This window comes from Uranotaenia lowii, chromosome 2 (genome assembly GCF_029784155.1).
Source record: "Uranotaenia lowii strain MFRU-FL chromosome 2, ASM2978415v1, whole genome shotgun sequence".
Taxonomy (NCBI): Eukaryota; Metazoa; Arthropoda; class Insecta; order Diptera; family Culicidae; genus Uranotaenia; species Uranotaenia lowii.
Genome location: NC_073692.1, coordinates 4,963,867 through 4,987,426, shown reverse-complemented (window position 1 = coordinate 4,987,426; position 23,560 = coordinate 4,963,867). Strand labels below are relative to the sequence as shown.

The 23,560-nt window shown below is 38.2% G+C and overlaps 1 protein-coding gene across 2 annotated transcripts in view; it reads right to left on the bottom strand.

Annotated features, from left to right (window-relative positions):
- Positions 1–23,560, bottom strand: part of LOC129743698 (fibronectin type-III domain-containing protein 3A-like) — a 104,223-nt gene that overhangs the window by 37,476 nt on the left and 43,187 nt on the right. Inside the window, exons 1-2 of one of the 2 annotated variants that reach the window (XM_055735805.1) lie at positions 23,404–23,555; positions 11,529–12,150 (exon numbers count right to left, since the gene is read on the bottom strand). The exons of the other annotated variant lie outside the window; for it this stretch is intronic. Coding sequence (XP_055591780.1) covers positions 11,529–11,979 — 451 coding nt within the window. The 5' untranslated portion in view covers positions 11,980–12,150; positions 23,404–23,555. Of the gene's footprint in view, positions 1–11,528; positions 12,151–23,403; positions 23,556–23,560 lie in introns of those variants that run through there. 2 annotated transcript variants of the gene reach the window in all.

Below are 23,560 nucleotides of genomic sequence, written 5' to 3'. Positions count from 1 at the left end.
TACGATATTTTATAAAGGGGATTAAAGAGTTCTTAACGTAGAATAACGTTAGTTACATTCTGGCCATTGAGTATACGCCATAAACGAAGATCATTATACAACATCCAGAATGCGAAATGAAGGATGGGTAAGAAACAAGACCACCCTAGAAGGAAGGTTATTTCGAATGAAATATAAAAAAATGAGTATGAATATTTAGATAAACTTCACTGTTGAATAAAAATAAACATTGCATTAAAATTTAACATACATATATTAAACATTACATAAATAAGGAATTTGAGAGACACGAATGAATGACACGAAAGGATGGTAAAATGTCACAAGTAATCCTTAAAATAAATTGCAACTAAAATTTAAAAAAACAGCAATCAGTGATTAGGAATCAGAAATCGGAAACTTGGAATCACCCATCAGAGATCAGAGTAATTGAAATTTTGGAAGTTAAATAATCCCCATAAGAGTCCAGGAAAACCAAGGGAGGTTTTCTACTCTACATTAAAAGTTCGAAATTCTTAATCAAATTTTGATGACTGAGTGAGGTAAGTAACAATCTTGACTCAAAACTGACTTCGAAACCTCAAAAACTTATCTCAGAATTCTGCCAGTTTTTCAGAATTTTGTCATTCAGGTTTAACTCATTTCAGAGGTTCTGATTACATATTACCAAAATCAAAATTGTATTTCTGTTGTCTTGTATATTTTGGATCCTGTATCCAGTTTAAGATTCTAGATTTTCGGTTCAAATCATCATTAGAAATTAGAAATGAAAAACTGTTTTGAAATCCTGGTTCAAATTTGATTTTGCCAAAAGTTGTCGATTTATTAAAAATTCGATTCATGATTTTAGGAAGTCAAAGGCATTTTCAATATTTAGATAACAATTTTCCATTATGAAAAATGTAAATAAGAAACCATAATGAGTTTATATGTTATTTTTAGATTTGAAGATCTTAAACTTCATTTTTATGCCGAATTTAAGCTTCAAAATGCCGATCCATAAGTGAAAAATCAGAATCAGATTAGATTCATCTGTTAGGATTTATATTTTAATTCAGATTCACAAGTCAAACAAAAAATAAATAATCGAATTGCTTAGTCTAGATTAAAACCCAAAAAATCCGAATTTAAATTAAATATTCTTGAATTAAGGCTCTGAAATAAATTTCAATGCTTGGCTCATATTGAAAATTGTGATCTGCAATTTAGAATCAGAAATCGTTTTTTGTACATTTCAGAAATTGAATTGAATTTCGAAAATACAGGGTTGCTAGCGATATTTAGTTTTGAAATTTCAAAGTTTTTCTCGGTTTTCCCTGGTTTTTACCCGGTTATAAATGATGATTTTCCCAGCATTTTTCATAATCATTGTTGAATGTAAAATCATAATGATTAAATAAAAATGTAATATAAAGCCCCAAAATTTCTAACAATTGTTTCCCAAAACTATGAACCGCTATGGCAAATGCTTCGACTCCTTAAAAGACCTATCCATTTCGCATCAAACTGACAGGTTTTCATAAAGTTTTGGAACGAATCCAACGAAATTGGATTTGCTCCACAAATATAAGAATTTTGTCATTAAAAGTCCGGTTAACTTGATCTTGAAATTTCAATAGTTCTGTAATTCTTTTGAGCCACTGTTAAAATTTAAGTTTTTCTAGAATTTGCACAGAGATGTACAAAAAAAAGATGGATCAAAGCAATCGGTGCTTCGAACATGACGTAAAATTTTTGCGCTCCGCATTTTCATAATTTTCCAAAATTTTTTCCAATAAAAGTGTTTTAAATAGGCGGAAATTTTGATTCGGACTCAAGTTTTTCAACAATAATAAGGCTCAAATTCATAAGCATAATAAGCTTTCGAACGGGGTTTGTGTCCAGGAAAGTGTTTTTTTTTTGTCGCTCGTCTGGTTGTGCGATGACATGTACCTACAAGCTTTATGTTTCGGAATTCCAAACGCCAATCTAACAAAAAGTTGCAAATATCATCGCAGGATCTGAGAAACCATTGCAAAATAAGTAATACTTTCTTTACTATTTATTTGATTCGATATTTTGTTTGTAGTAGGTGGAACTCAGCTCAGCTTGACGCATAGAAAAAGATTAGGTTGTTTTCATTTTTCGGAAATCAGTGAAGCTTTAAACTGCACGGAAGCTCGTATCTAGTACGGGGCTACCAAAGTTAAAATTATTATATATTTTTTTTATTTTGAAATAGTTTTGAGTATAAAAAATTAAACATTGTCTTTGCTGAGTTTGTCATGTTAAAATTTTTCTATCCATTGGAAATTATAACGATGAAGAAGTCCGTTTCAAAAAATCGTCAAAATGTGTGTAGTTTAATGTTTCTCGGTAAGAGAATATGTGGGTAAGAGTTTAAATTAAGGAATTAACAAAGAATTACCTGATTTGTTTTTATATTGAAAGATTGTTAAATCATTTTGCTTCACTTTCTTGGCTGTTGCTGATTTTCCAGACTTCTCTTTTTAAACGAAAATGTGCATCCCATTATATTCTGGCCTGATTCTTTCTATGGTGTTTTGTTATTGTCAGATAAATAAAAAAAAAGTAACAGGTTTCTGGAAGAAAGTTATCAAAAGATGTTGCTGCTATTGTTAGAAATATGAAAAACTAACAAATGCATTACTTGAGAACACAAAACTTATGAGTTGAAACGAAAAAAATAAAAATTATGTTCAAAAGAAACTTTTCATATCGTTTCAAATATAAGGCTTGAAGCAAAATTCATATGAAAAACAAATAAAACAATTATTTTTTCTCCTGACGCGCTTCAAAAATTTCATATTCTTATTTAAAGTAAATATGTTTGAGGAAAATCAAAAGAAACATTCATATAACCGAATTTTACTAGCAAATAGTACATATATAGGAAAATATGAGATGTAGCAAAACACTAGTCAAAAGTGTCTCCCGAGTGAATCCTTCTACTCCATCTCCAACAAATAAAGTCTGCTTCATTTAATATTGGAACAAATTCTTTTGCTCATTGTGGCGCTCCTAGTGGACGGATTTGGAAACTTTTTTCACCCACGTGTCGGGAAATTCATTACCTTTCACCATGTATTTATGTCATAACACCAAACGATAGCATTTTGTAAACAACCGCCATGGAAGCCGAACGGAGAGATCAAATTGTGCACAGTTTTCTTGAAAATCCATTGTTGTCGGCATCGAAGCTAGCTAAACAGCTTAAAATGCCCAGAAATACCGTATGGCGTGTTATCAAGCAGTACAAGGAAACATTGACGACGGCTCGGAAGCCGCATTCGAAGCGTCGGAGTGGAACTGTCGACCGGAAACTGCGTGGGAAAGTCATCAAGGCCGTCAAGAGGAATCCCAATCTTTCAGACCGCGATTTGGCCAATAAGTTCCAGGTCGCTCACAGTACGGTGCGACGAATTCGTCTCCGGGAAGGAATAAGGTCATTACGAGCCAGCAAACAGCCAAATCGGACGCTGAAGCAGAACAATGTGGCCAGAATCCGTGCTCGAAAGCTGTACGACCAAGTGCTGACCAAGTTCGACGGATGTAAAGTCTGCTTCATTTAATATTGGAACACAAACAATTGCGTGTAGTTCAGTCATTTATTAACGAATTCGTAATTTGTTTTTCATGCAAATGTAGCATTTTCTTTACTCTTTCATAAAAAAAAATTTAAAAAATTATTCATTGCTGTTTCGAAGAAATTCTCGTACTCGTACTCGTAAGAAAACTGTGCACAATTTGATCTCTCCGTTCGGCTTCCATGGCGGTTGTTTACAAAATGCTATCGTTTGGTGTTATGACATAAATACATGGTGAAAGGTAATGAATTTCCCGACACGTGGGTGAAAAAAGTTTCCAAATCCGTCCACTAGGAGCGCCACAATGAGCAAAAGAATTTGTTCCAATATTAAATGAAGCAGACTTTATTTCTTTGCTAGGATGCAGAGGTAACCTCGGTCCTAAAGCACAACATTGTTCTTTCATCCTTTTCTCTATTTTCCATCCTATCTATTGACTACTAGGACGTGGCCGGCGCCGTTATTGATGTACAAAGAGAGAGCATCAGTTTTGTTCATTGTGAATGTGCTGTCAATCCCAGATACCATTCTTTTGACCTCTGGACAAAATTGATGGCCTCGGTCAATCACGGAGTAGCAACCATTGGCGATTTGGAATTCGTTCTACTGAGCCACGCCTGCAACGATGGAGCTCTAAATGCAGCTAAAGTAATATAATTCCGATAATGCAATCATTTTATGACTAGAAAAAACTAAGTATTGTAAACATAGAAGTTCACGCATTTCGGGTTTCATAGTTCAGGTGGATGTGAGTAGTCAATCAAGCTAAGCTAAGCTAATTTGCACAGAGATGTACAAAAAAGATTTCTAGTTTGTTTAGAAATATGTAGGAAATACATCGAAGTATTATATCAAAATTATTAAATTTACTACATTTGAGTTATGCTTGAAAGTGCAGAAACCAAAAATAACGAAATATCTCGTATTTGGTCCGCAATGAGTAAAAAAAAGCGATTAAAACTTCGTTGTTTAAAAAGGTGTTATAGTTAGATTTACCTCACATCTATTATATCGAGATTTGAGACTGTCGAAAACTTCTCTAAAATTCAAATATTGATACAAGAATATGTTTGAGATTCTTTGAAAAAAAAAGACAATTTTCGGGGTAATCTGCCGAAAATCTCGTTTTTTTTCAATTCCCGGGGATGCGATTAAATTCCAAAGTTTTTCCCGGTATTACCAGTTCGTAAATTTCGAAGATAGATGAAGAAATTTAGATTTAAAATTAATATTCAAAATTCGGATTAAGATTCAGCTCGCAAATAAGTTTTTAACCCTGATCAATATTCCGTTGTGGAATTCAAATCGCAAAAGAACGCAGACTTGTAATTTTATTTGTTAACACAATTTGGAAGTTTTAAATACCTAATTAAAGTTAGATTATTTACACAATTCAGCTGAAAATTACAAATAGAAGGTAGAAGTTGAAGTAATTTTGCAAGTTTTTTTCAATGAAAAAAAAAGATGTTAAAAAAAAGAATCCACAAGATTACAATTGTGGTGATTTTTAATATTAATTGTTTTAATGTTAATTGTTGAATGTTATTAATATTTTAGTTTTTTCAAGAGTCCAATTTTCAATTGAATCAAGTTTGCAAGAATCAGACTTGAACCGCAAAATTATAATGTCTTACTCGGTTTTTCCTACGGCGCTGAATTATTTTTTTCAAATCACGGCTTCCGTTTATTGACTTTTTAGGAAATTTTTGTCTTTATTTTATGGGGATAAGTTAAATCTACCAGATTTAAGAGCAAATTCAATTATGTCAACCGTGAAAATAAGATTTCTATTTTCTCCATAAAGGCTTCATTGTACTAACCATTTTAAAGATTTTAGGAAATAATTTCAAAAGTTACTACTTAATACGAAAAACTATTAATGTAGACGAACTATAAAAATAATAATCAGATAATAGGAGATAAGGGCATAATGGCCACCTTAAGAAGGACACTAATTTAAACATAGAAAACAGCTATAATATGTGAGTTACATCATTGTTTCGTGCTCAGACACTAAAAAATAGATAAGAACGTTTGAAAATGCATTTTAGGGTTTTTGCCAAAAACTGGAAATCAGACACTGTGGGGGCATAATGAGCACCATTAATCGGGGCGCGATGAGCATTTTCTGCCGTAGAATCGAGCACCCAATTCAACTCGATAATGTCAATTGAATTAAAAAGCTGACTGTTTGACTGTTTTCATCAGACAAATTGGCCTATTGGTTATTCGGAGAGGTAATCAGTGGTCGAGGTGATTTTTTTTTTCATTTACCATTCATGATCGATGAATTTTGCACTAAACGGTGAGTCGTAGATCCATCAAACAAAGCTGTTGAAACTTACGGTTTTCCTTGGGAACAGCAAGCAGCAACTTCTGCTCCCACGAGCAGAACCAAAACAGTTTGTTTTGGTTCCGCATGCTTTGAGTCAATTCGCAATTGAAACAATAGCGGTGATGATTGAAGATGACAGCTGATGATGGTAAACACGGTATAAATGTTTACATCATCACACGGTCAAGCGAGACAACATAAATTGGGTTCGTGGTAACACAACAGTGTTGCCAGATATTCTGGGTAAGAATATCAAAGTACTCATTGAGAAATGAGTACTTTCCCGGTTAGGGATTATAAGATGTGGAAGTGACAATTAGCTATCGCTAATTAATATAGTTGTAATCTAGTGACCTCATAGACGAAACATGAATAAAGATAACTCTATTCCACCACTGAAACCTGCGTTGAATTATTCATTTCAACAGGTTATGGGCCCAGATACGTCTGGATTTTTGGAAATACGAGTTAGTGAGAGGGGTACTCTCAAGTTTACCAGACTTGCGGTTAGCAAGTGCTTCAGCAGCCAGCGCAGTAGGACCAGCCAGGTCGAGGAGCCAGCCACCAGCCAGAGGACCACCGAAGAGGGCCAGCCAGCTGATGTTGGACCAACCAGCGCCGAGACGAGCCAACCTAGGGTCCCCGAGCCAGCGGAGATGGACCAGCCAGGGCAGAGACCAGGCAGCCAAGAGTCCACGGCCAGCCAGGAGGTATCGCCAGAGCCCGGGGAGGTTCGCGGATTGAGAGGGTTACTCTCGATGCCGTTACGAGCCACGTTGCGGTTAGCAAGCGTGAGCTCACGACCGACGGCCGGGAGGAGTCCCAGGATCCGCAACCGAGATGGTACAGCGCGAAGGTCGATATATCCACCCCGGAAACATTGGGTGGAGCTGATAGCCGAGAGGGTTACTCTCGTGCTGTGGTTGTGCGCTGTGGTCAGCAGTTATGAGCTGATCCAATCGCAGAAAACCACCAGCGCAGAGGCCACGAGATGCTTCAGGTCAGCCAGAAGGTGCCACTGAAGTTCGAAGCCGGGAAGTCGGGTTCCGAGAAGGTAACTCTCGATGCCGACACGAACCGCGCTGCGGTTAGCAGCATGGTTTCATTTCCGACGGCAAGGAGGAGTTTCAGGATCCGCAATTGGGCTGCGCAGGGGAGGAAAGGTCCAGCTGCAGCAGCAAGCCGGATTAATTGGGTGGTGCTAATAGCCGAGAGGGTTACTCTCGTGCCCTTGTTGTGCGCTGTGGTCAGAAGTTTTGAACTGATCCAAGCGCAGAGGATCACCAGCGTAGAGAATCGGCAGTGCAGAGGCCAGGAGATACTCCAGGTCAGCCAGAAGGTGCCAATGAAGTTCGAGGCATGGAAGTCGGGTTCCGAGAGGGTTACTCTCGATGCCGACACAAACCGCGCTGCGGTAAGCAGCGTGAGTTTATTTCCGACGGCCGGGAGGAGGACTCTCGGGATCTGTAACCAGGATTGGTCAGGTCCGAATGCTCCAGATGGAGGATTAGCCCGTATCGGAGATTGGAAGAAGCTGTTTGCCGAGAGGGTTACTCTCGTGATATGGAGCTACGCTGCGATCAGTACGCGTGAGCTTATCCAAGCTTACAGAAGGATTTTTCTGTGGCTTTGGCGGAGATGTTTTGGGCGACGGTTAGTTGCCAAATACTTCAGCACTATATTCGATCCAGATGGGTCGCATGCAGCTGAACGTTGCCCTCCGGTTTTAAGGAGCGCTCGAAGCGTTAAAGCAACGGAGCGGAAAGCCATGAAGCTGCAAGTCGAGACGATTATTCTCGTGCTTAGTAGCTGCGCTGCGGTTAGTATGCGCAAGCTTGTTTCCGGCGGATGGTTAATGTTTCGGGTGCTTCGAAGGAGGTGGTTTCAGCGACGGTTAGTCGCTAGCGAAGTCAACCAGTTCTTTCTGCGGATTCCTGCCGAGAGTGCAGATTCTCGAAGTCATCGCAAAATGAAGGCTTTGAGAGGGAACGCGAAGAAAACGGCAAGAGGTTTTTTATCTGGGGTTACCAGAAAACAACGTTCGAGAAAGCAATATGCTTTTCGTTCGCGTGCTGGGGTTATCAGCCACCGGAATCAACGAATCATCGGTTCCGGTGCCAGTCAGCATATGGCGCGAGACGAGAGCGACTACGAGAGTAGCGATGGCGAAGATGACGATGATGATCAAGATTCCGTCAATCCCGAATCGGCCCAGAGACGCAGTCAGCGAAGAGGAGAAGCTAATCAACGCTACGTGGCTAACGTAGCAGCTGATGATGAGGAAGAGCAACTTCGAATCGTCAGTAAGCTCGAGGGCCAAAGGGACTCTTTTTTCCGGAAGACCACCGTAGCCATGAAAGAGAACGAGATTCGGGCTGAACGAAGTGAGGTTATCACTGAGCAGCCGTTCTACGATTTGATCGGTTGTTTGCTGTTTTCGAGGCCGAACATCAGTGCTGCGGTTAGCGTACTAAGCAGCTATCGAGCAGCCCTAGATGAGAGCGAGATTTGGGAAGCGGTCAGCTTAACCCATGTTACAGGAAACCCATTCTATGTTTCGTACACATGGGTCTTCTGTAAGACAGCTATCGAAAAAGCCCTGGAGAAATACGCGGCATGGGAGGTGGTTGGCTCTAGGTCCAGTGAACTCTAGGTCACAGGTTTCGTGGCATGAACGTTCACTGGACGAAGCTGAACGATGGTGAGGTTATCACCGAACAACCGTACAAAGAATTGATCGGTTGTCTACAATATCTGGCGACATCTTCGAGACCAGATATCTGTGCTGCGGTTAGCGCACTAAGTAAATACCAGGCGAGGCCTGCAGCGTATTCTGCGATACCATCGACGTATGACCGATATGGCGTTGGTATACCGCAGAAACGCAAAATTAGAACCACTCATCGGATTTGCTGATGCAGATTTTGCCAACGACTCCGATGATCGAAGATCTGTATCAGGTTACGCTTACATGATCTTCGGAAATCTTATTTCGTGGTCAACGAAACGTCAGCAGACGGTCAGTCTGTCATCGACCGAAGCTGAGATATGAGCCCTTTGCCATGCGGTCAAGGAAAGTTTGTGGTTAACAAACTTCCTTGGTGAATTGGGTGTGGTTAGCACTCCTTTCAAGTTAATGGAGGACAACATCCCTTGCATCCAGTATTTGGAAGAGGCGCGGACTCATCAGCGGATGAAGCATCTGGATGTGAAGTATGCTTTCATCAGAGACATCATAAGAAGCGGTCAGCTATCTTTGCGACACATCTCTACTGAGGATCAGCCAGCAGATGCATTCACGAAGGCGTTACCAAGGGCGAGGCACGCGAAGCTGTTCAGCATTCTCAATCTGCGAATTGAGGGGAGGTGTTGAAACTTACGGTTTTCCTTGGGAACAGCAAGCAGCAACTTCTGCTCCCACGAGCAGAACCAAAACAGTTTGTTTTGGTTCCGCATGCTTTGAGTCAATTCGCAATTGAAACAATAGCGGTGATGATTGAAGATGACAGCTGATGATGGTAAACACGGTATAAATGTTTACATCATCACACGGTCAAGCGAGACAACATAAATTGGGTTCGTGGTAACACAACAGTGTTGCCAGATATTCTGGGTAAGAATATCAAAGTACTCATTGAGAAATGAGTACTTTCCCGGTTAGGGATTATAAGATGTGGAAGTGACAATTAGCTATCGCTAATTAATATAGTTGTAATCTAGTGACCTCATAGACGAAACATGAATAAAGATAACTCTATTCCACCACTGAAACCTGCGTTGAATTATTCATTTCAACAAAAGCAATAACAAAATAATGTATGTATGTCTGTTTATAGAATATGAACAAATCACACATACTCTTTTTTGTGTCTGGTGCTTTGTTTGGCGAATGATGCTACCAGCCGTAAAATGCAAAAATCAAAATAATCAATCATGAATGGTAATTGAAAAAAAAAACAATCATCTCGACCAGGAATCAAACTAGAATCTTCTGATAACCTTCTCGATACCTAACCAATAGGTCTAAATCGTCAGATAGAAACTAGTAAACTTGTGGCTTCAGTTGACTTCATTTAGTTGAATTCGCTGCACGGCAGAAAATGCTTATCGTGCTCCGATCAATGGCGCTTTATACGCCCGAGTCAACAAGTTAAAGTAAAAACACGTTTTAAAATTGATTATGATGAAAATTGAGGAACAATGTGTTCATCATGTTGCAGTGCGTACTTTATAGATCAAGATGATTTAACGATCATAAAAGCTTATTTTCCGGTGCTCAAAAATGATAATATTTTCGTCACTTGAGAACCTAGTTGATTTTTTTTAAATATTTTTGTAGAGATGATAAGTTAAGGAGATTTCTTTTTTGCTGAAAAGTTAATACTACAGGAACTAAAAAACTCTTCCTCATAAAAAATTATTTGAGAAAATTCTTACTTTCGTGGAAAAGAAGAGTGCTTACTAAGCCCCGGGTGCTCGTTATGCCCTTATCTCCCCTTCATAATAAAAAAAATATTTTTTTAAATTTTTTCCTATTCCCTATTTATTTATTCCTATTTGAGCAAAAATATCATAGAAAAAATCAGTCACCATAACCCCCGCCATGAAGCGGTTTTTCCTACGGCGCTGTATTATTTTTTTCTAATCACGGCTTCCGTTTATTGACTTTTTGGGAAATTTTTGTCCTTAGTTTTAAAAATAATGATTCTTAACATTTGAAATTTTTAGTTTTCAATAAGAGTTTAGAATTTTGTTTTTCTTAATAGATGGTTTTGATTTTGAACCAAAACTTTTTTTCCGGCTCTGTTCGATAGTTTTCCTACACACATGCGATTTACTTTAACCACAAAGCTTTGAATAATTCAAACCACTTGCGTTATGCAATCCACTAAAAACCAGCATATTTTGACCGAACAATGATTAATTGCTACAGGCATCATTGAGCAGCGCAACAACAAGACAAAAAACCACTATCGATAGATTATTACGGAACAAGCGATTATGCAGGTTGACAGATAGTCCCTTAGACCCTTTCCAAAAAAAAAATGCGTCCATTCGATTGCTCACAGTACAGCTCACATGAAAACATGCCACAAAAATCATGTGAAATTTTTTCGAATGGAACAATAACCCAAAGTGAGTGCAAGCTACAGCTACAGAGAGAAAGAGAAAAGTAAAGCGACGTGGCAGATTTGCAGTCGGTGGTAATGCCGATGCCGGTACCGGTGACACATCGGTCGGGCCAAAGTATTAATGACCATTTGTTGTCACCCGTTAGTCGTGTTGTGTCTTATACTTTGAGAAACGGCGACCGACGCTGACGTTTTATTCAAAGAAAGGTACTACACTCGACTCGTACGTACAGTTTCAATGAAAACGTGCATAGAAAACTCTGGGAAGGATGTTTGTGGCTTCAATTAAATAAGATCAAACTATGTTTCCAATACCAATGAATGATTGAAACAAAAAATACTTGTTTTTAAAACTGTTTACCCTTATAAAAAATAACGGTAGATAATAGATTTGCCTGCGAGAGGCTGTGATAAAAATACATATGTATGTTTTATCAAGGATTTTTTTTTGTTCAAATCTTCAAAACAACTTACCATAATCGTGGACCGGACAGATGTGTGAGTGCTGCGCTCCTGGCCCGCCATATTCCGGCGTGTGCGGAAGATAGTACGAATGTTCCGGATAGTATTCGGGCGAGTATGGCGCAGTCAGATAGATATTGTGACCATTCTCATGTCCCGGCAGATGCACATGGGCATGATGATGGGGTGGCGACTGGAGGTGTTGATGGGGATGATGCTGGAGGGTTTGCTGTTGCTGGGTTTGTTGTTGCTGCTGCTGCTGTGATTGCTGTTGTGGCGAATGTTGTTGCTGGGGCGAGTTTTGTTGTTGCTGCTGCTGCTGCTGTTGCTGTTGTTGGTGTTGAGGATTGTCAGACGACGATGACAACGAAGAGGTGGAAGACGTGGGTGTTTGTGCTTGGCTTATATGATGATTGAGATGAGCAGGTGATTCCGGCGACGTGGAAACAGCTCGGCGTACCATGATCACTTATGTCCGTGATAGGACAGGTTCCTTGGAAGATTTTCTTCTCTCGATGATAGAGGTTATTCAGCTAAATACACTTGAAAATCACAACTTCTATTCATACCAACAGGTGGAATACTTTTCACTCAAATATCACTTTTTGGGGCTCACATAATTAATAATCTTTTGCTGGGAGAAAGAACAACAGCATTGATAAGTACCAGCTTCGAGAACAACACAGGAAAACGCCAAGTATGAGGCAATCATTTTCGAGACCGGCTTATCAGAAGAAGTAAGTGAACAGTTCCGTTTTAGCTTTGATAACAGCATTATTCTTGCAAGTTCACTTGACATATCAGCCCTCAGCTATTTAAAAGTCATAATAGCACTCTCACATATGAATGCACAACGACGGCACTATCAAAAGCTGTTGCTTCTGCTTCTATCGATTCCACGAGCGCCATCAAGAAGGGGCAACGCAATCAGTACGTTCCATATGTGGCCCATATTTTCTTCTTATAATGCTGTTATTGTTGTTGGGTGGCACACACATGTGGCGCTATCTCTTTCTTTCGACAATCTTGACAAGTTGTGATCTGAAGACCGTCGAAGGAAAATGCACAACTCAATTTCTTCTTACAGAAAATACAACAAGCACTCTACTCTCTTCACCACCCCCAATATTCTCCTTACCCTCCCCCCAGAAACATATACACCCGTTTAAACATACACACGACTGTGTACTCCTACATAAATATTGATAGGAAAGGAAAAAAAATGTGCCTATGCTGTCAACACACGTGCCCGTCAGTCGATTTAGCGCGGCACATACGAACATGATGAGCATTCCACATTCCGGTGGTGGCCACTTCCAAACATTGCCGCCGAGTCGAAACCAAGTCAGTCGAGACTTGAGGTTTTCCCGCCCGCTGCTGCTGTCTGATGGACAAGCTAGCTAGCTATTACCTTCTATTAGCCAGAAGCACAGTACAGCAACGCAACACCGTGCCTGCCCATTTGTAAGTATGCGTAGGTACCGGTCTAGAAATGTCTGGGCGTTCGTTGAGCGAACGAAAAGAGGAAAAAAAAAACCAACTCCCGTTATCAATCACAAGGCGAGGAAAATTATGTTCAAAGAAACAAGATAGCACACAACAACAAACTCTCACTGCTCCACCATTCAGGAAGGCGGAATGAAGTGAAAAAAAAAACAGTACTAATAACCACGCAATCGAAATAGTTCCTTGCAAACTTTAAAAATTAATGAACCAGAAAATGCAAACCATGCAGCTGCCATTCAAGAACTGTGTAAGGAAACTGTTGTGTAGAATACTATTGAAAAAAACTGTAGATATATCAAGATTTCAATATAAGAGTGAATATTCGGAAATTCTAACTAGCATACTGGTGTTATCAATAATAGTAACAAAAGTTTTTTGTATCTTCTAATGAAGACATACATATCAGCACTAATATGTGAAAAGAATATTAAAGACAAAGTAAACAAAACCCGTTATCACTGGATTCAAACAGCCAATATGAGCTTTACTTATCACAAAAATCGTGTTTAGTTTATCAGTTTGTATTAGATTTGAAATGCAGTTTAAGCAAAGGATTTAAAAGGTACATAGTCATAATATGACGTTATCCCTACAAAAATTGTTTTACACACCCTTTTACACACCCCCCCCCCCCCCCCCCTCACTCAACGCCCTCTTTTGCTGTATTTTCGAACTCAACGGCCCTTTCAAAAAAAAAAAAAACAAAATACTGAAAGTAATCGTTAAAGACCATAAACTTTTTTCATTATGTTGTAAGACAAAACTAAAAATTTAATCAAAATATTATAAATATTTTATTAAACTTCTATTTCCTATAACTATTCCCTTTTGAAAATTAACTCTAATTTTTTATCAATATCCAAATAGCAGAACAAATAATTAAACATTTCTAGATTAATTTGCCAAAATTAACAAATATTGACATCATATTTCTGAATTTTGTGGAAAAAATCTACCTTCAAATGAAATCTTTTAATGTCGAAATTCAACAACGACAAATCTTCAGAATGGTGGTCAAAAGCGGAGAGTAAAATATGATCAGGCGCGTTACTTGATCAGAAAGATAAATAAAATCAAATATCGTTTCATATTGATTTCTAAACATCATTTTTTGAGAATTTTTTTTAAATAAAATGGATTTGTTCAATAATAGGAGGAATCAAAAACCAAATTGATTTCAAAAGGTTATCTACACTGAAGTCGGTTCGAATTTTCCATTTGCGAAATTGAATCGTAAAATGCACGAATTAGTGTTATAACTTTAACATTTGGCCGAAAAAGTACATCACTAGGTTCCTATATTGTTCAATTAAATTTTTTTTTGTTTCGATTATAGTCGTATTAATATCTTTATGTCATTCGCGACTTATATCAACGATGCAGTTGGCGGACAGTCATTGAAAAACTTATCCGATACAACTGTGATCCGAAACAACTGACTTGCCAACTGAGCTATATTACAAGCCCCTTCATTATTAAATCAGTATTCAATATTTTTAATTTTTAATCAATTTATTCAGAGAGTATTGGATGTTACAAAAAAAATGGTGATGGTGATGGTGATGGTATGAAAAATTTAGAATCATAAGTGTGAATTTTCAAAAAACAATTAATTTCAGGTAAATTTTTTATGGTTATCACTTTATAATATAATTTTTGAATGAATTTATAAAAAAAACAACAATTCCTAAGCTTTCAAATGCACCCTTCAGATCTGCAATACGATGTTAGATGAGAAAGATATGATTGAGATAAATTTGCATGTTTTTAAAAGAATGATCCCAAACTTTTGGCCGATACACCATACTGAGGGGTGATCCCAAACTTTTGGACGATAACTTATGTGTCTATTTTATTAATTAAAAGTACATTCTTAAATTTTTGCACAAAATTTATTATTGTGTTTTGAGAAGTATAGAATACGGATTTTAACGCAACTCAAATTTTGAAATTTTGTTCACCCTATCGCGAGATGATTGGCTTTGAATATTGAGTGCGATTTTTTGAAAATGTTCTAACTTTAGGTTAAGTTTAAGGTTCAAAACTAAAACATTATTTCTGGGTAAAATACCTCCGAAATAGCTATTGCTCATTATCTTTCAAATGAGATCAGAAGATTTGCAACATGTCCTAAGACGGCTGAGATATGAACGATCAAAATTTGCATGTTTTATAGCGGGTGATCCCAAACTTTTGGCCGGCAGTGTACATACATATATTTCATTTCTTTCTAAAACTCAACCACACCAATTGGACTTTATCCGACACCTTATTCGCACCTATCTGAAGAATGCAAGAGAGTGTAAGATTTTGCTCTCATAGCCTTTACGTTGCCAGCGACAATATTTTCCAGTTCTCTCATTCGTCGATATTACTCAAATCCCATATGATGTTTAGCCATCTGAGTGCACTGCTGGTTGCAGAGAGAACATGACGATGGTTTTCTCATTTGAAGCCCGCGCGGGAGCTAAATCATTTCAAAATTTACAAAAAGGCGAACTTTCTCTCATATCCGATTTAAACTGACCTCAGACGACATTCTATACGACTTTTTTTACTATAAAGTTGGAGTTGCGATTCGCAACACCATTGTAAACGACTTAGTTATCATTTCTGATACGATTTTATGTTTGCTGGGTTGTGCCCAAGAACCACAATCCGACAAATCTGCCTCAGTGTCGCCCAATCGACGATTTTTTCGGAACTTTGAGCTCATTCGAGTACAAAAATTATTTTAGAGCTAAGAACTGCAAAGAATTGATTGGTAGATGTATCCACAAAGTTGACATGAAGGCCGTACAACGCTCCTGTTCCGACATCAAACGGAAGCTTCAGCGAACAGCCGATTATGGGCCGTTTTCAATTGTTCACTAATTTTTTCAACAATGAGCAATTTAAAGGGGAAGAATGCGAAAAGCTATTCACTCACTCCTAAAGAAATACCCATAAGCGTTTATAAAAAATACGGAATTTTTTTCTCCATCTCACTTACACACATTAGACATACAGTACAAAGTAAAGGGTGTATAAACCATTTAGACGAAATTCATACTCCAGCTAGGTTCTATAAGCAATTGCGAGCTATTGTTTTTCATGAAAATACCCTTTTATCGATAAAAACATATTAAGAATTATCCTATTGGGTCATATAGACTTCAAAGATTCCATATGAATTTTAATTAGCGATTTTAAAAAGGTTGCAACATTTTCAAACGCGTTTTTCTCGAAACGTCAGAAACGAACGTGTTGGTATTGATATTATGTATGCAACCATACCATAGCATAACAAAATGCGATAGAGTATCAGCGGATCAGCTAACTGACTAGCTTAAACTTGATATGTTTTGCCTTTTCCCTAAATTGATGTCAGTATTTTGTCAGTTAAGAAAGTCTAATAACAAACGTATTAGGTCTGTTGAAAAAAGTCCGCAATTCAAAATATAGCCGATAAGCCGAGTTGACCTATAGAAGATAACAACTATTTCAGTTCTACTTCTAGCCCCAATAAGATCGAAACGTTGAAAAAGAGAAACAATGCCTTGTTCTCACTAAATACTAAACTGGAAGAGCAGAACCAATTTAGTTATTGTTATTATTTAATCATCCTGGCTTTCTTGAAGCATCGTTAGAACCAACAAATGAAACTTTTGACTAACCAAAATGTGATAAAATTATGTATGTATATAGTTTAATGGGCCTGTGAGTTTTAACACCTCCAGATGACAGCTATGAGGTCTCCAGCCTGTAATATCATTTCATAAAATAAAGTTGAGGTAATTTGCATTTCATAAACCAACTGATTTGTGAATATTTCCAAAAATGGTCAAGATTAGTTTCAAATTGATTCATAAAACTTCTAATACTAAACTTGAATAATACCCAGGTTTCAACAATTCTGGTTCCTACATCAGTGTCTATACTTCACAGTGCCATAAAATGTCATAGGAACTTGTTCCAAGGGCACAAGACGACACTTCCCAATTGCTGCTCTCCAAGAAAAAAAAACACACCTAATGACAAGACCGATAATGATGAACACAACTCCACCAACCAACCAAGACAAACATGACGCTAATACGCGAGCGGTCAATAGCTTTTCATAAATTACACACTGCCTTTTGCGCTCATTGTTCTGAAGGCCTACAAACAATTTCTTAACTCCGTCAAGCACGAAAACTATGCCTTGGTTGCAAATTTCCAGGTCTCTGCATTTTGCTGTTTCTCGGCTGAACGAAGTTGGTTCCGGTTGGACTGGACTCGAACGTAAATACGTGTAAAGAGTTTGCAGAAGAAGAAGAAGCAGAAAAGGTAGGAAAAAACAATAACAACAACAACAATATCTACTTAACAGCCAAATTCCTTTTCGGCTTAACTGGCTGAGAGCTGCTTTCTTCAACATACGGACGGCAGACGCTGATCGTAATGTACTATGGAATACATCTGCGAAACCTCGGCGAATCTAGCCAGCAGAAGACCTCGCGAGCGAGCGGCTCTGATCTCCGCAGCAAAAGTGGAAAGGCTTATTGAGAATCCGCCGTGGAGCTGGCCCTGTTTATGCCGAGAGCTCCAAACATACATCTGTATGTTGTATACATAAACGATCGCGGTGCCACTCATGGACTGTGGTGTGCACTTGAATGAAAGGAATGCGCGAAGCTTGCGAAAAAAGCATTGCCTCAAAAACTGGGACGTTATCATCAACAAACTACTGCAGCACAGAGAAAAAAAAACAACAAAATGAATTGAGCAGCCGCAAGTAGAAAAAAAAAATCTTGACTGAGCGAGATTGGCTGGACTAGCTGTGTAGTAGTTGTTTGGGAGTAAAAACGTACACAGGGAAATACTTAAAACGTGGCACCAAAAATCACACGAGCACTAGCACGACACAAACCGCGATCATCAAGTAAGTAGCTTAGCGGCGGAATTTCCGCGAACCCTATGGGCGGCTCTGGTCGAAACGAACGGAAATTAATCAACAGGGTGGCATATGCGTACAACTTTTGTGCGGTAAACTGGCTACCCATTCTGTTTTTTTGTTGTCTTTTTTTCTATACATTCATAAACATAGTGAGTGCCCTTTAGCTATGCAGTTAGTTAATGGAACAGTACCGAGTAACATGCACTACGGGCTACGGTGTATTGCAACAATTTAGACCCAATATCTCTAAAATATTTGGAAAAGTTTATCAAAAAAACTAGAAAACTTTTAAGCTTGCAGGTCAACAAACACTAAGACTTTTGTTACGGCGGAGATTCGTTAAATAAACTTAAAGAACAAATCGCTTGAATATAGTATGGGTCCTACAATATTAGGATTACAACACATTGCTTCGGTTCAAATATCAAGGTAGCGATATTCCAGAATTTTGTATAAAATTGTGATGAGAAAGACAACGTAGAATTTTTTATTTTAGAAGTCTAACGAGACGATTCAATAACATTCTTTCTACTACTTCTTAACTACTTAAATTTTGGCGGTTTTAAATAGCACATTTTTCGGAATTTTATATCGTACTACCATATTTCATTAGAGTATGGTGGGGTAAAAGTACGACCTTGAGGCTGTCCTATTTTTAGAAAATTTTGCAGTTGTTTTTCCCAAAATCCAAGAACAGCATTGGATCCGTTAGACTTTTATCTCTTTTCTAAAAAATTACGAAGATAATCGATCGACGCATTTGATAGTAGTAGTGAAAATGCCTTACTGCTATCGAAACGTACTCTTACCCCACCTCTGGGGCAAAAGTTCGAATGATGTGGGGTAAAAGTACGACCATTCAGAATTCCACAATTCTGCATGAAGTCAAGAGGAAAATTATTTTATATCAATCTTTGCTTACAGCAGCAACTTCTGTGTTCGCTTCTGATACAAATCCTATACATGGGCAAACAATTGCGCGATTTTGGAGTTCTCCACTAATTGCCCATATTCAACAGGTTTACGAAATCCAGTTCTCTTCGTATTTGAGCAATTTTTCGCGCGAGCAAGTCTTTGTAAATACAAAAATATGTGCTAATGTTCCTAGTGAATTTTAGAAAGAAGTTGAAACTTTCCGTTCAGATTTCCTTCAGTAGACTCTGTATATCATTCGTACTTTTGCCCCATTTGAAGTTCGTACTTTTGCCCCTTCAAGATTTCTGATGATTCACAGTTTATTGTGCAAAACAGAGAAATATTTATTAAATTCTTTCTTCGGCATTTGCTAGTGGTTGAAAACAACTGATCAGACACATAAAGACTTTCATTGAATGCCAGAATTTTGATTGCTCAAACATGTTTGCCGTTATTTAAAATATTACATCAATTGGGCAAAAAAGCTGCTTTACCTCATTTTTCGGAGTATTTTCAATTTTTCCAAATAAAAATTATGTCTGGATGAAGGCAGTCCAAATCACTATCAATCCACGCAAGAGTTTTGAATTTTACTATTCTCGGTTTGTGATAATCTCGAAACGTACTTTTACCCGACTCGTACTTTTACCTCACCTTACTCTAATTAGTTTGGATACTAAATTTTAGTTAGCTAGCTCTCGATAAACTCAATCAAAGCCAATGATATTTTTAATGTGAAAAGACTGGATTCATTATTCATGTTGACTTGATCAGAGGATCTTTAATTTTGGAAAAAATCAAACAAAAACGAAATATAAAAGATTGACTATTTTAAGGCCACATCACTACATCACTTTTAATTTCCCAGTACATACGCGTAAGAAAAAGAGAATTTTAAGGATTTGTTTACAACCCTCTAGAGTTTATACTAAGATTGCCCAATTTAATCCGGGTTTGCCCGGATATTTAATAAAAAATTTAGGAACAGTTCCAGATTTTGCCCGGATTTATTCACTCCAAAACGATTTTTTTTTAGTTTGGCAAAAATAATCATGGCAGATTTTTTCGGAGGCCTAAAATACAATTTGCAATCTATCGATAAGTTTTGATGATAATTTTATTTTTCTAATTTTTTGTTAAGTTATTTCCGGGTTTTGACAAAATTTGCTCGGATATTGCCCGAATTTTTGGTCGTCAATTTCGAAATCAAATGCCCGAATTTGGCTAGGTTTTTATATAAAATTTCCCGGATTTGTCCGGCCCGGATACGTGTAAAAATTCTGACAATCTTACTCTAGACATAGCAACTTACAGGCAAAAAATCCTATTTTGTAGATAAAATCAGATAGATAAAAAAAAGTCCTTACTACGAGACTTTTTCAATAACTAAGGTTTTTATATGATAATAACCTTTGTTATTGAATGAAAATTATTTATATTTGTAAGAAATTATCACAATCTATGAAAAAATTATACTTTTGAAAAAAGTTAACTGGCTACTGCTTTGAAAATATATCTGGGAAATATTTGAAGGTGATGAAAAAAATCTTCAAGTCTCATTTTGTTAAAGTTTCCAATTAAAGTTCAAAGTTCATGTTTTTAAATATTGTGAGCTGACAGCATACTTGTTTTGCTTCATTTTGAACATTCTAAAACATTTGATCTTTGTAAGACATTCCGTTTTAGAGATATAACTCGAAATCAAGTCTCTTCAATCTCCCCTATTCATGCCCAAAGTAGACTCAACACTAAAATTTGAAAAAAAAATCAAGCTTATCGAGACTTGTGAAAGCTTTTATCTATCTAAGGGATTCCCTAAATCGAAATACGTTTATTCCAAAAATCCATACGAACCATTTTAAAATGTCTACCCATAAACCCACCGTTCAGTGGGGCACTACTAATAGCGGTCGGATTTTGCGCATGTAGTTCTACGCTAAATCGCAAAACACAGATCAATTCAATAAACATAAAAACGGCGGCGTTGAAACAACGACATCTCCTCTGCTTCTGCTCTCTACAAATGAACGGAAACAACCCGAAACGGCTTAGCAGAAACAGTTACGTGGCATCATAGCGCTCTAGCATACATGAACGCATCCATCCATCCATCCATTCATTCATCCCCCCACACTACACTTCACTTTCCTACACTCTGGCGGAATTGCTGGCAGATTGCGAATAAATTTGCAACATCAAACCAAACCAACTGCGTTTCATGATTTTCAACGATAATGGGTTGGCGAGATTTACCTTAGTATTTGCGAGTTTTGTGATGGTTTTGAGAAATCCCTAACCAAAAAATGCATGATGTCGCTTCCTACTTCTTGAAGAAGTTCACCATTGATAAATCACCAAGCCTTGTTTCATGATGAAAGCATAGAAATCACCCAGTAATAAAAATTAATTCATCGTCATCACTTTCAGTCGTCTATGGTTGTTGGTCGAATATTAAGTTGACTTGACTTCAATTGTACAACATTCGACAAAATTTACAAATACCAAAGCACAAGGGGATAGCATAAGTTGACGACGACGATCACGCCGCTGCGTCAGTGAAACAAACACATCGCTGTCATGGACGCAAAGGTTTTACTAACACAGCACAACCAACAGTATGACTGATGTTTGAGGCGTATTTTTGTACATTTGACACGCAAAACATAGCTTAAGCTTAGCTTAAAACTAGCGGTGACAAAGAGGTGTATACAAAAAAGATTTACTCTAATTCATCGTTGCTTTCTAGGATTGACGATTGTCCAACAACTTAGAACATAAAAGCCATGAAATAAGGTCCTTAAAGTCCCCAACAGATAAGCAGGTCAAACACTTTGTAGATGTCACACGTCATCGAATTGGCCTCTTCCTGTGTTGTATGCTCGCACTGTTTTGCTGATTTGGCAAATGATCACTGCGAAATCCGCTTTTCACGATTTTGTTAGCAAAACTGGCGCTCGTTGGATAAAAGCTAGGTTGCGCCTTAATCGATCAATCACATTCCAAATTCTTCTTCTCACAATAGCAGCAGTTTTGAAATTGCATTTTTCGATTTCAGCACAGAGGAGCACACGAAAAAAAAACACTAGCCGTGGCGGCACTCTTTCCTGAGAGAGACTTCTTCGGGGCTTACAAGCAACGCGCAAAACACGAGAAAACGAGATTAACAAAGGCACTACTGCTGCGCGATTGCGGAATAGTTTCCTTTCTTTTTTTGTTTCTCATCGACACCGCCAAACCCAGCCCGCGACCACCGGCCGTCCCAACCCAACCCAACCACCCACTTTCAGCATAGATCCCCCCAACAGTTCCCATCCCATGATTTGCAGTGTTGAATGGTTGAATCTCCAAAAAAATAAACGATCACATCTCACGGCACTTCTCATGAACCCATTCAATTATAACTATTTTTTTAATGCTACCAATGCACTTCTTCTTTTCTACCGATCACTGCCAGATCGTCGATTCTCACCGTGTTTCACGAAAACAAAAAAAAAATCTGACGGACTCTGTAATTTCAAAAACAGTACTCCAATGTACGAGCTCCCCGACTCACGACGGGCAAAAGATGGAGATGATCTTCATAGAGGTCCACGCGCACAAAACTATACGTAGTAAATTGTAACGCAACCAATCGGCTTTGGTGCACAGCACTGAGCGAATGAATCCAAACCCTTGGACGGCGAAGAAGACGACGACGACTGACTTAACTTATAATTCCGATCAATTAAGTCTCAGTGCTCGCAAACCAAAAGACTCCAGCCAGCCCCAGCAAGCAGACCCCAGTCAGCTCAGCTCAGAAAGCTCCTCTTGATAGCTGTGGGAAGACAGCCTTTCTCGCGATCTCGCGGAGACCCGAACTGTGCTGAATATGTGGAGTAGTGGTGAGCGCACACTGATGACTATACTCGTACCGCGGAGCGAGCGCTGCTGTGAGCCTCCCCCTTTCGGGGAGGAAAAAAAAATCACTAACAACAGCTACTTCTTCAATTTCTTCTTCTCCAATGAGACTTTTTTTCACTTATCTTCACTGCGCCGCTGATCTCTGGGTATGGGATTTGAATTGGCATCCGGGTTGGGTGGCCTAGAGCGCGCGATCGGGCGGGTGTCGTCGTCGTCGGCGGAAACGGTCCATGGCAGCCGCGGCAGCGTGAGAGCCAAAGCAAGCACACACGATCGATGGTGAGACCGATCCAACGAGAGATTGTATATACACGAACGACGAAATACCACCGCAACAGAAGGCAGCAAGCAAACACACAACAAGAAGTGAAAAGTCAAAACTATTTCACATATTTCAATTGGCTTGACTCGACTCTGTGTGGTGTTGTGCATATTGTAACCTCTCACTCTCGAAAAAAAAAAAACAATTTAAACTTTCTTCCAACATTCGAACGCACTTGTTTATCGCCAATAAGTATATTGTAGTACACATCAAGAAGAAAAAAGACACGTAATTACAGAGTTTTTTAAACCAATTATCGAAATTCAACTTTAAATCTATTAAACTTTAGCAGTAGCTTTGTTAAAACTTATTGTCGTCAAACTTACACATAATAATATGTGACATTAAACACACGATACAGGAAAAATATTGTTACAAAAATGCAAAGAACGGTACTTCAATTAGAGGAAGAAAAAAACTACACGATCGACACAAAAAGAAGGGCGAACAATATCACAAATTTTGCAACATAACTGTGTGGAA